The following is a 10871-nucleotide window of genomic DNA, read 5'->3' as shown; positions in this document are numbered from 1 at the left end:
TCCTTCACCCAGGCCAGCTTGGGCACGGTTGGGGGTCTCTGCTCCATGTCACTGACTGGATTGAAGGGTACTTGCAGAGATACGCCTCCAAAAAGTTCCAGGTCATCAAGTCTTGCAGTTGTGCCTTGAAGGCACCAGCCCTGTGGCCTAGCTCTGCCACTCACCCTCCTGTGGTGGCTGGAACTGCTCCACCTCTTCTAGCTGCTGTTCTGGGACAGCTCCAGGGCCTTCTTCATCCTCATTCACCCAGGCCAGCTTGGGCATGGTTGGGGGTCTCTGCTCCATGTCACTGACCGGATTGAAGGCTACTTGCAGGAGAGATGCCTCTTAAAAGCTCCGGGTCAGCAAGTCCTGCAGTCGCGCCTTCAAGGCACCTTCAAGAGAGAAGTCTTGGGAAGCAAGGACAGCAAGTCCCACGGTCTGGTCTCGAGGGCACCGGCCACAGGGATGGGAGATGCCTTAGAAAAGCTCCGGGGCACCAAGTCCCATGGTCTGCCCTCGAGGGCACCTGCAGAAGAGAAGCCTCAGGAAGGCCACGGGTCACCAAGTCCTATGGTCTGGCCTCGAGGGCACCTGCACAGGTAAACGCCTCGGAAAGGCTCCGGGTCAGCAAAGAACAAGCGCGCTGTGCGGGGGCTCCTCACAGCACCGCTCTGTCCTGTCCTATCCCGTCGCGTGCTCCGAGCACTGTGGCGTGGCCGCGTCACCACCAGCACCTATGTCAGCACGTGTCACAAAGGGCCCTGGGACACCCTGTCCCATTCCATCCCATGGTGACCATGCTGCACCGTGTCACAAAGGGCCTTTGCACACACTGCCACCTGCCCTGGGGCCGCCCCCAGCCCACCCCAAGTGGCCCAGGTTGGAAGGAATCCCTTGCTCCAAGTGCCTAAGACAGCCCGACAGCAGCTTTAAGAATGGCTCAATCCATAAGCAAACGCTCCCCTGCTCTGTGGGTTCGGAGCAGCACCAGGAGCCCCCACGGCCAGCAACACAGCCGTGGCAGGAAGGGCACGGGGTCTTCCACAGAAGCTGGCACGGCCTCCGTGGGACACATCCCGGCTGGTGGCCATCCTGAAGCCGGGGCTGTGACACAGACACAAGGACGTGTGAGCCAGGGCGCAAATGCTGCTCTGACCCCGGGGCCCCGGGGAGCGCTGAAATCAGCAGGTGTGGCAGAGCCCCCGCCGAAGCAGACCTGCTAGACCCCCGTGCCCTGGCCGCGCTGGTGCCCGTCTCCTGCCCCAGAGACCTGTGCCCCCGGGGGACTTCTCTGCCAGAGGGCAGCCAAAGCCAAGGCGCATTGGGGTCTGTGCTCCTTCCTACAGGGGGCTGTTGGCAGGAGCACCTGGAGCAACTGGGGGCAACACTCAGTATCTGACAGGAGATGTTGCTGCTTCCTGGAATGAATTTTTTCATGGAAGGGATTAGCAGTAGAACCAGAGCATCACCAGCTTCTGAGTTTCACAGGACAATTAGATTGTACAGAGACACGGTCATGTTTCCTTGTGATCTTCTGTCTGTTTCCCTGGGAAAAACATTAGCCCAGTCTCTGACGTTCAACACTCCAGTTGCTGCATGTCTGTCTACGTTGCAGCTGATGCAAGGCAAACGTTTCCTCCGGCCCCAAAGAGTCGTGCCTGAAAAGCCACAGAGCCATATCTACTTTAACTTTTTTTTTTTTTTTTTTTTTAAAGTTTTTCAGACCCTGCTGATCATTTTCAAGGTTTTGTCCCTATCCCTAGGGCACATTCTCCAGAAGTTCTGCTGGGACATCCTTTTGCATTTAGTGGAAGTTACCTGCAATGACCAGTTGAACAAAGCCCTGGGAACACTTGAACTCCTGGGTGAAACCGGGCAAAACATTAATCACCCACATCTGAAGCCATGGACTGCCAAGTACCATGCCCAGTGTCACACCCTGTCCCCTGTAAGTTTACTGATGCCGTTTAAAAGGGGTTGCCAAGGAAAACAAGTTTTAATATTTTTGTCATTTCCGCATTGGCATGAAAATCCTTGACCAGAAAAATCAGATGTCAAAATTTCTAGGATTCTTAAATAGCAAAGCCGTCATTTTCACCTCTGGGTTTTAGAGTCTCTGGGCAGTCACACAAGGTTTTAGACACTCCATAGAAAGTCCCTGGTGTTCAGCTATACCTGTGCATCAGCATATACTCCTGATTATTACTTTAGTCGGGAGCAGCAAACCCAAGAATGAGCCAAACAGGCTGTTCCAAGCACTGTGTTCTCACGTCCTGCACAGCAGTAACTGGGAATTCAAGAATGGATTCAGAAGTCTCAGGGTGCACAGGAAGCCACAAAGACTTGGGGATGCTGAAATGGACCAGCCTGGAGCCTGTGCCTGGGCTGTACAGGGCTGAGCTCCAACCGTGGGATCTTACAAAGGTTGAATGGACATACCAGGTCCCATTGGAGACTCCTATTCCTAGTTCCGTGAGCAACAAGATTCAGCTTTAACCAGCTGACCTTTTCCTCTTAGCTTGAAATCCAGGAGGGGAAAAGGTAAACACGGCAGCCAAGTGTTCTTCCAATTCTAGTGACTGGTGTGCGTGCACACCACCTGTGCCCATGGCGGGGTGGCTGGAACTGGATGATCCTTAAGATACTTTCCAACACAAAGTGCTCTGGGATTCTGTGATTCCCCAAGTGGAGAGCAAAACGGAGCCATAGAAGTCCCTGCTTTTCTTCAGCGCCTGCTGCGGCTGCTTCCTTTGTTCCAAGCAAGTCCAGGATTTAGTTTGGAAGCTCATGCACGTGTCTGTAAGGTGCCTGCATGGAGGAGAGGGACGGCAGCTGCAGCGCAGGGCTCGTGTCCCATCAGAGTCTCGCTCTCACGGTGGCACCAATGCCACTGCCTTGGGACGCCTGACTGTGGAAGGCCAGTCTGCCCTCAAGCACAGCCACTGAAGTCAGTCAGGGGCACAGGCTGCAGCTGAAGCTGCCAAGCATTGCTGTGAGGCTGGCGAGTCAAGAGAAAGCCATCATGGCCAATTCTGCTGGAGCCTTTTGCCAAACCACGTGCAGTTGTGCCCACAGTATCCCCCTTTTTGGCATCCCGGCTGGCCCGGATGCCTCGTTGAGCAGGTGCCGGCGCTCGGGCTCCTGCTGTTCCTGGGCACGCTCTGGTGCCGTTCCTGTGGCGTCCAGAGCCGCTTTGGCAGCAGCGACTCGGCAGCCCTGCTCGAGGAGACATCGCCGTCTGTCCCATGGTGGCAGCAGCCGTGCGGGCCCAGAGCGCTGTGTCAGGGGGGCTGCGGTCACAGCACCGTGGCCTGGGCAGCCGTGGGGACTGGCAGCACCCAGTGGCCGTGCCCCGGCAGGGCCCCTCTGCCCTCCTTGTCCCCAGCCAGCCCAGCCTGGGCACCTCGGGCTGGTCCCCACTGTCCTGCTGAGGCCCGGCTTCAAGGGCTTCTGCCACAGGCCTGGGAGACGTGTCGGGGAAGCGCCAGAGCAGCCGGGTGGCAGGAACGAGGTGGCTGCCTGGGGGCTGCTTATGGCCTCTGACACCCAATTCCTCAGGCCTTCCCACCACCCCCGCCCCTCAGGGACCTCCTGTCCCCTTGTAGCCTCCTGCCACCCACTCCGTCACACATCCTCCTCGTGCCTTCCCGCTGCCTTGTCCCGTCAGCGCTTCCGCAGCACCTCCTCCCTTCACGGCCTACCACCGCCCCGTCCCCTCAGGGTCTCCCCCAGCCTGGCCAACCTGCCCGGCAGCAGCACAGCCCTGACAGAGCTCCAGACGAGCCGGATCAAGAGGCACCTCGGAGCCCTCAGCAAGCCAGGCAGCAACGCACGGGCAGGAGGACACAGATGGCGGCTCCTGCCGGGGACAGGGCTTGTGGCCATCTCCCGGCACCAGTCCCGCAGGGATCCCCGCAGCTCTGGCCCCTGCCCACCCGCTCTCTCGACAGCGTTAAGGCTTCAGCAGACCCACCAAAGGCCAAGGAGCTTCTGGCCATCTCCCCTTCCACTCCGCACGCTTGGGCAACTTGCTGAGCGCAAGCACCCCTTCTCCCCTCTTCCCCTATGCCCTGCCGATACTGGGCACCAAAAGAAAGCTCCTGGGAGTCTGTGTATTATAACACATTCTATATTTATATTCTACAGAATACAGAAAAGAAAAGAAAATTCTTAAAGAAAAGAAAATCCCCTCTGGCTCAGGTGGCCCCAGCAGGCAGAGCCTCCCAGATCAGCTCTCCGCAGAGCTCCAGAAACACAGCCGGCCAAGGCTCGACAGCCGAGGCCGTGTCTTCCATGCCCTGCGGAGTTGATCCTGCAGCCTCCGGAATATGGAGTATCGAGACGTCTCTAGTGACCGGAGAACGTACAATGTTTGAAGTGCCAGGTTGGAGACAGCAGGGCTGATGTCCTCTGTCAGGTGTTCAAGGGCTGCAAGAGAGAGGAACAGAGCCACGGTCAGATCCCGGATCTGCGGGGACCCGAGGAGAGCCCCCTTCCAGGGCCATCCCAGCCTGCTCTTGCCATGGCCAGGAGGGAGCAGGGACCGACAGGATCAGCCCAAAGGTGCTGGCCACCAATGCCCCACGCGGCCCTGAAACCTCTCTGTGCTCTGCCCACGCCGCCCCTCGTCCGCACAGGGAGCAGAGCCCTCCGCAGCCGGGGCAGGAATTGCAGATCCCCCCGCCAGCCCCCGCTGAGAGCCCGCTGCCCTCACTCACCTTTGCACATGAGCTGGAGCTCTTTGTGCTGCCCCCTCATGCTCCGCCCGGCAATCTCTGGGAACACAGAGCCTGTCACAGCCCCAGCGGCACAGCTGCCCCACACCGGCGCTGCCAGCCCTGAGGCCACACGACCTCCTTCCCTGGCAGCGCTCGGCCCGGGCTCCTGCCGCATCCTGACGCCCGAGGGCAGGCGGGGCTCCACGGCCCCGGGCCCGGATCCCGCTGCCGGGGCAGCAGGCGGGGCCGGGGCCGAGCTGCGGCGGGGCGGGGAGGGGCCCCGGCCTCGTGGCTCACCCATGAACCTGACGGCCGCCTCTCGCAGGGGCTCCTGCGGGTTCTCCAGGTACGGCAGGGCCAGGCGCAGGTGCTCGGCCGCTTGGCTCCTGTCCTCTGCCAGCTGGAGAGAGCGCCAGGAGGGAAGGCTTAGCGCGGGCTCAGCCCCTTGGCCGGGCGCTCCCTACGGCCGGCACTGCCTCCCCTGCCCGCACAGCCCCGAGGCCCGGCCAGCAGCCGCTGGCGCCGGGCTCTGGAGAGGGCCGAGGGCCGGGTGCTGCCCGGGGAGCCTCGGTGCCGCCCCCGCCCCACAGCCCAGCTGGGCCGGCGCTCCATCGGCGCCCGGCTCGGGGCCAGAGGAGCCTGGAGAAGAGCCCGCGCGGCCCAGGGAAGGGAGCAGCGTGTGGGGCGCAGGCTGGCGCCCCTGGGTGCAGCGCTGGACAGGGAGCACAGCTGCCAGCCCCGCACACTGAGCGCCGGGGGCAGGGGGCTTCTCCAGGCTGCGGCCAGGCCGTCCTTACCAGGCACTCGGCGAACTTCCACAGCTTCTCCTTCTTCACCAGCTTTTCGAGATCTCTCCTCTTCAGGAACTGGACCGCACAAAGCAGCGTTTCCCGAGAAGCCTGGCGAGCAGCAGAGACCCGGAGATGGCACCACAGCCCAGGGCATGGGACGCGCGCGTCCCTGTGCCAAGGCCAGGAGGAGGCTGAAGCCCGCGAGGCGCCAGGGCAGGAGGCAGCCCATCTCCATGCCGGGGCACGAGTCCTCACCTCTGCCACGTGCTGGTTCTCATCGTGGCAGTGGAAGAAGAGTGGGAGCAGGCTCTGGCACACTTGTGTTTTCAGGGGCTCTTTTTCTATGACAAAAGACATCAGTGTTCTGAAGACAAACATGGAGAGCAGCTGCACCTGGCTGTCATCCTGTATGAAAGGAAGAAAAAAAGACCTCAACATCAGCTGCTCCAGGCCCACCTGGGCGCAGGCCTGAAAATCCACAGGGTACACAGTATCTGGGTGGCATCCAGTGGCCTTGCCTGGGGGCACAGAGCCTTACGTTGTCAAAGAGTGGCAGGAGGGCCTCAGCCAGCTGCAGGGCGATGGGGCTCGGTATCGGGGCATCCTTGTCCAGGAAGAAATAAGTCAGGAGAACGACGGTCATCCTAACCACGTCGTTGTCGCTATCCCGCAGGAGCACCACAAGGCTTTTAGTCAGGCTCCACATTCTTTCGGCCTGTGTGGAACACAAAGCTGTGCAACGCCACCCTTCTACAGTAGGGCCCAGAGGCCAAAGGCCTGTCCCGAAGCACTCGGGCAGCTGAACCAGGAGGCAGGAGAGCTGGAAACAGCTGCCTCAGCGCCCAAAGCCCGGCCAAGCCCAAGCGACTGTGTTCCCCAGCCCCACGCTGCCAGCGCAGCTTCAGGTGCTGCCCCCTTCTCACCATTGAGGGATCATCCCTGAGCAAGAGGAGGACCCTGAGTGCCAGGCGACGCATCTCCCTGCGCTCGCTCTTCAGGTGTCTTGTTACGACGTCCATTATGCTGTCACCGCATTCACTCAGGTCCAGGCACTCGAGGACCTGAAAGGCACAGGGCAGTGACAGGGGAGCCGGCCGGCAGGAGCCCGGAAGCGCACAGGGCTGGGCCCAGGCAGCAGCGCAGGGCGCGGGCACCGTCCCAGGCAGCTGCGGCTACGGGAGGGCAGAGAGCTGGGAGGCAGCTCTAGCGAGGCAGCGCTGGCCGTCGGGCTCACCTCCACAAGGAACGCCAGGGCGGGGAAATCCCAGTATGGCATCTCTTTGCTGAGCATCTCAAGGAGACAGCATAAGATGCTTTTACACAAGTGCAGCGATGCTTGGCTCATCTCCCTGGAAGGCAGAAAAAAGCACTCAGGCCCTGAGCTGGGGTGGGGGGGGGGGGCGGGGCAAACCTGTCCCAGGACTGAGTCACATAGTTCTGGTCTTTCCCGACCACCCTGCGAAGGGACCTGGGCCCTTTGGGAGGCGGCTGCTCCGGGGCACCCTCCTCTCCCGGCCTTTTCCCGTCAGCTCAGCCGTTCCTCGGTGACAAGGCCCTCTGGCCCACGACCACGGCCACCGTGTGGGGCACCCTGGGCACAGGGCACAAAAGCCGAGGGCAGCGGGGGAGAAGGGGGTCTCACCTGGCCAGCAGACCCACTGCATAGTGGTGGGTGTCGGCACAGAGCAGCGTGTCCCAGCCACGCTTGCGCTCCATTGCCATCACCACGTGCTCACACTGGAGAAGGCAGAGCAGGGCCTTCAGGGTCCGCACTGCAAACCTGTGTGCAGAGCAAAGCCCAGGTCACGCTGGGGGACTGGCTCCTGCCCTGGCGACATGGGAGGGACAGGAGGACTGGGATGGAGCACCTGCTGGGGTTGGTGGCAAGGCCGTGTTCCTCCTGGCATCCCTTCCAGAAGGTATTGACCTCCTCTGGCGTATCCAATGTGCTGAAGTACACCTGGAAGAGGAGATGCGCAAAGAGGCGGGGGAAAAAGAATATCAGTACGTGTGGGACACAGGGCACCTGGAGGATCTTCCACATCACCACAGTTGCCTGCAAAGGACAAACCACCCTGAGACAGCGCCCAGTGCCAAGGCGTCCACGTGGCAGGGCCAGAGCATGGAAGGGGGAGGCCAGGGGAGACGTAGGCGGAGCACCTGGCCTGGTGCCCCTGAACCTGCCCCTAGCCCAGGTTTCAGCCCAGCGCCTGAGGCAGGGAGACGCAGTGGGGGCAGGAGGATGGAGAGCTGATGGAAGGTGGCCTGGGGGCGAGCAAAGGCCAGTTCCAGAAACTCACAGCCAGGGCAAAGACATCTGTGTCGTCGCCATCGGAGGTGCGCATGCTGTGCTCTGGCCAGCTCCCCAGCACATCGAGGAGCAGCAGCTGCGCCAGCTCCGCAGTCCTGGGCGAGGACATGATTGTCGTCCACATGGTCGCAGCAGCTCTGTGGGGTCAGAACTCTGTGTCGGGGGGTGTCAGCCACAGCACCGTGGCCTGGGCAGCTGTAGGGGCCCGGGCTGACTGCCAGCTCTGCTTCTGCCCACGGCCCTTCACCAGCAGCACCCAGGCAGCCCACCCCTGTGGGCACCGGCCCCTGAGGGGCAGGGAGGGAGCATGGCAGCAGGCTTGGGGGCTGACATGCCACGGCTGGAAAATGGAGGAGCCAGAGGGCCCTGGAACTCTCCGTTTGTCACGCGCCTGGGAGACAGGCTCCACAGGGTGATGGGCTGGTGAGCCCTGAGCCCTTTGGGCAGGTGGGCCCCATACCTGTCACACAATGGGGCCACACGCAGGAGAGTCATGACTACATCAGCTGGCTGTGCCTCTGTCAGCTCCAGCAGGGTATTGTCCAGCCTGTGCTCAGCAGGCTCATTGGCCATGAGCCATCGGTGGATGAACCTCACCATGGCAGGCACCTGGAGAAGGTACGGGGAGAGCTGGAAGCTGCCACAGGGAGTAATGTCCCCCAGCTTCCCCAGAGAACTGCTTCCCTTCCCACCACACTGGGATGGCCTCAAAGGCTTAAAGTGACCAGCAGGCGTGGCTTGGCAAGCCATGTGACTCCTGGGGGAACTGAACCCTGGCCACATGCTGCTTACTTGCTCTGGACTGGAAACACCCTGCTTCACAAGCAAATCCAGCAGGGCGGCACTGGTCTCGTATTTGAAGACCTCTGAGTATGGTATGACCCCAGTGCCCATGACGCTGGTCTCTTTCTCCCGAATGCTCCTGATGAATTTGCAAACCATCTGTAGGAGGAGGGCAAGAGGAGAAGGATGTTCCATGGGGTGCTCCAAGCACAGTGCTCGGCTGAGCAGCGACAGCAGGCCCAGCCCAGGTGGGGACGGCTGCAGGTACCTGCGCTGTTCTGCGGAAGCGGCCACGGGCGGGGTCGTGCTCTTGTGTCGGGTCCACGGCTGGGTCTGGTAAAGAGCGAGCGCAGCCAGAGCTGAGGGGCTGCGGGAGAGGCCGGAGAACACAGCCCAGCCCTGCGCTCCCCAGGCAGGGACAGCCCCGGTATGCCCAGGGGATGGAGCACGGCTGCTGTGGGGGGGGTCTGCCCCGGCCCCTCTTCCGTCCTGTCCATGGGCATGCCCCCAGGGGACGGGACAGGATGGGATGGGATGGGACGGGATGGGATGGGGCCAAGTTGGCTGCAGGCACCAGCCCTGTGACCCAGCTTTGCTATTCACCCTCCTGTGGTGGCTGGAACTGCTCCACCTCTTCTAGCTGCTGTGCTGGGGCAGCTCCAGGGCCTTCTTCCTCCTCCTCCTTCACCCAGGCCAGCTTGGGCACGGTTGGGGGTCTCTGCTCCATGTCACTGACTGGATTGAAGGGTACTTGCAGAGATACGCCTCCAAAAAGTTCCAGGTCATCAAGTCCTGCAGTTGTGCCTTGAAGGCACCAGCCCTGTGGCCTAGCTCTGCCACTCACCCTCCTGTGGTGGCTGGAACTGCTCCACCTCTTCTAGCTGCTGTTCTGGGACAGCTCCAGGGCCTTCTTCATCCTCATTCACCCAGGCCAGCTTGGGCATGGTTGGGGGTCTCTGCTCCATGTCACTGACCGGACTGAAGGCTACTTGCAGGAGAGGTGCCTCTTAAAAGCTCCGGGTCAGCAAGTCCTGCAGTCGCGCCTTCAAGGCACCTTCAAGAGAGAAGTCTTGGGAAGCAAGGACAGCAAGTCCCACGGTCTGGTCTCGAGGGCACCGGCCACAGGGATGGGAGATGCCTTAGAAAAGCTCCGGGGCACCAAGTCCCATGGTCTGCCCTCGAGGGCACCTGCAGAAGAGAAGCCTCAGGAAGGCCACGGGTCACCAAGTCCTATGGTCTGGCCTCGAGGGCACCTGCACAGGTAAACGCCTCGGAAAGGCTCCGGGTCAGCAAAGAACAAGCGCGCTGTGCGGGGGCTCCTCACAGCACCGCTCTGTCCTGTCCTATCCCGTCGCGTGCTCCGAGCACTGTGGCGTGGCCGCGTCACCACCAGCACCTATGTCAGCACGTGTCACAAAGGGCCCTGGGACACCCTGTCCCATTCCATCCCATGGTGACCATGCTGCACCGTGTCACAAAGGGCCTTTGCACACACTGCCACCTGCCCTGGGGCCGCCCCCAGCCCACCCCAAGTGGCCCAGGTTGGAAGGAATCCCTTGCTCCAAGTGCCTAAGACAGCCCGACAGCAGCTTTAAGAATGGCTCAATCCATAAGCAAACGCTCCCCTGCTCTGTGGGTTCGGAGCAGCACCAGGAGCCCCCACGGCCAGCAACACAGCCGTGGCAGGAAGGGCACGGGGTCTTCCACAGAAGCTGGCACGGCCTCCGTGGGACACATCCCGGCTGGTGGCCATCCTAAAGCCGGGGCTGTGACACAGACACAAGGACGTGTGAGCCAGGGCGCAAATGCTGCTCTGACCCCGGGGCCCCGGGGAGCGCTGAAATCAGCAGGTGTGGCAGAGCCCCCGCCGAAGCAGACCTGCTAGACCCCCGTGCCCTGGCCGCGCTGGTGCCCGTCTCCTGCCCCAGAGACCTGTGCCCCCGGGGGACTTCTCTGCCAGAGGGCAGCCAAAGCCAAGGCGCATTGGGGTCTGTGCTCCTTCCTACAGGGGGCTGTTGGCAGGAGCACCTGGAGCAACTGGGGGCAACACTCAGTATCTGACAGGAGATGTTGCTGCTTCCTGGAATGAATTTTTTCATGGAAGGGATTAGCAGTAGAACCAGAGCATCACCAGCTTCTGAGTTTCACAGGACAATTAGATTGTACAGAGACACGGTCATGTTTCCTTGTGATCTTCTGTCTGTTTCCCTGGGAAAAACATTAGCCCAGTCTCTGACGTTCAACACTCCAGTTGCTGCATGTCTGTCTACGTTGCAGCTGATGCAA

General features: G+C 61.3%; 2 protein-coding genes across 4 annotated transcripts; both read right to left on the bottom strand.

Moving 5' to 3' along the window:
• Positions 1-4175: 4175 nt before the first annotated feature.
• Positions 4176-6826, bottom strand: LOC125328799. The gene is made up of 8 exons (XM_048309915.1): positions 6726-6826; positions 6415-6552; positions 6030-6206; positions 5747-5896; positions 5498-5599; positions 4998-5100; positions 4701-4757; positions 4176-4410 (listed from the first exon to the last, which is right to left on the bottom strand). Exons 1-8 carry the CDS (start codon positions 6780-6782, stop codon positions 4211-4213), a joined length of 984 nt encoding a protein of 327 aa, XP_048165872.1. The 5' UTR covers positions 6783-6826; the 3' UTR covers positions 4176-4210.
• Positions 6827-7460: 634 nt separating this feature from the next.
• On the bottom strand, positions 7461-9519 carry LOC125328786. Of its 3 annotated transcripts, XM_048309887.1 has the most exons (5): positions 9189-9519; positions 8854-8918; positions 8595-8744; positions 7792-8411; positions 7461-7547 (listed from the first exon to the last, which is right to left on the bottom strand). In XM_048309887.1, the coding sequence occupies exons 1-4, from the start codon at positions 9310-9312 to the stop codon at positions 8046-8048; spliced, it is 705 nt and encodes a 234-aa protein (XP_048165844.1). In that variant the 5' UTR covers positions 9313-9519; the 3' UTR covers positions 7461-7547; positions 7792-8045. The 3 variants fall into 3 exon arrangements, with proteins under 3 accessions (XP_048165844.1, XP_048165842.1, XP_048165843.1); XM_048309885.1 differs by having other exon boundaries at positions 7792-8744; XM_048309886.1 differs by having other exon boundaries at positions 7495-8744.
• Positions 9520-10871: the final 1352 nt, after the last annotated feature.

The sequence above is a fragment of the Corvus hawaiiensis genome, chromosome 7 (genome assembly GCF_020740725.1).
Source record: "Corvus hawaiiensis isolate bCorHaw1 chromosome 7, bCorHaw1.pri.cur, whole genome shotgun sequence".
NCBI lineage: Eukaryota > Metazoa > Chordata > Aves > Passeriformes > Corvidae > Corvus > Corvus hawaiiensis.
The sequence above is the reverse complement of the archived record's forward strand: the minus strand, read 5'-3'. Positions and strand labels throughout refer to the sequence as shown.

What these genes read in the sequence shown, in the direction of transcription:
- LOC125328799 (XM_048309915.1), bottom strand. Translation starts at nt 6,782, where the DNA reads ATGCTCAGCAAAGAGATGCCATACTGGGATTTCCCCGCCCTGGCGTTC. An exon ending in TCAGGGATGATCCCTCAATG is followed by an intron (nt 6,207 to 6,414) that starts GTGAGAAGGGGG and finishes TGTTCCACACAG; the next exon opens with GCCGAAAGAATGTGGAGCCT. An exon ending in GCTCCAGCTCATGTGCAAAG is followed by an intron (nt 4,411 to 4,700) that starts GTGAGTGAGGGC and finishes TCTCTCTTGCAG; the next exon opens with CCCTTGAACACCTGACAGAG.
- LOC125328786 (XM_048309885.1), bottom strand. Translation starts at nt 9,312, where the DNA reads ATGGAGCAGAGACCCCCAACCGTGCCCAAGCTGGCCTGGGTGAAGGAG. An exon ending in GTTCCAGCCACCACAGGAGG is followed by an intron (nt 8,919 to 9,188) that starts GTGAATAGCAAA and finishes GCTCTTTACCAG; the next exon opens with ACCCAGCCGTGGACCCGACA. An exon ending in GCTTCCGCAGAACAGCGCAG is followed by an intron (nt 8,745 to 8,853) that starts GTACCTGCAGCC and finishes CTCCTCCTACAG; the next exon opens with ATGGTTTGCAAATTCATCAG.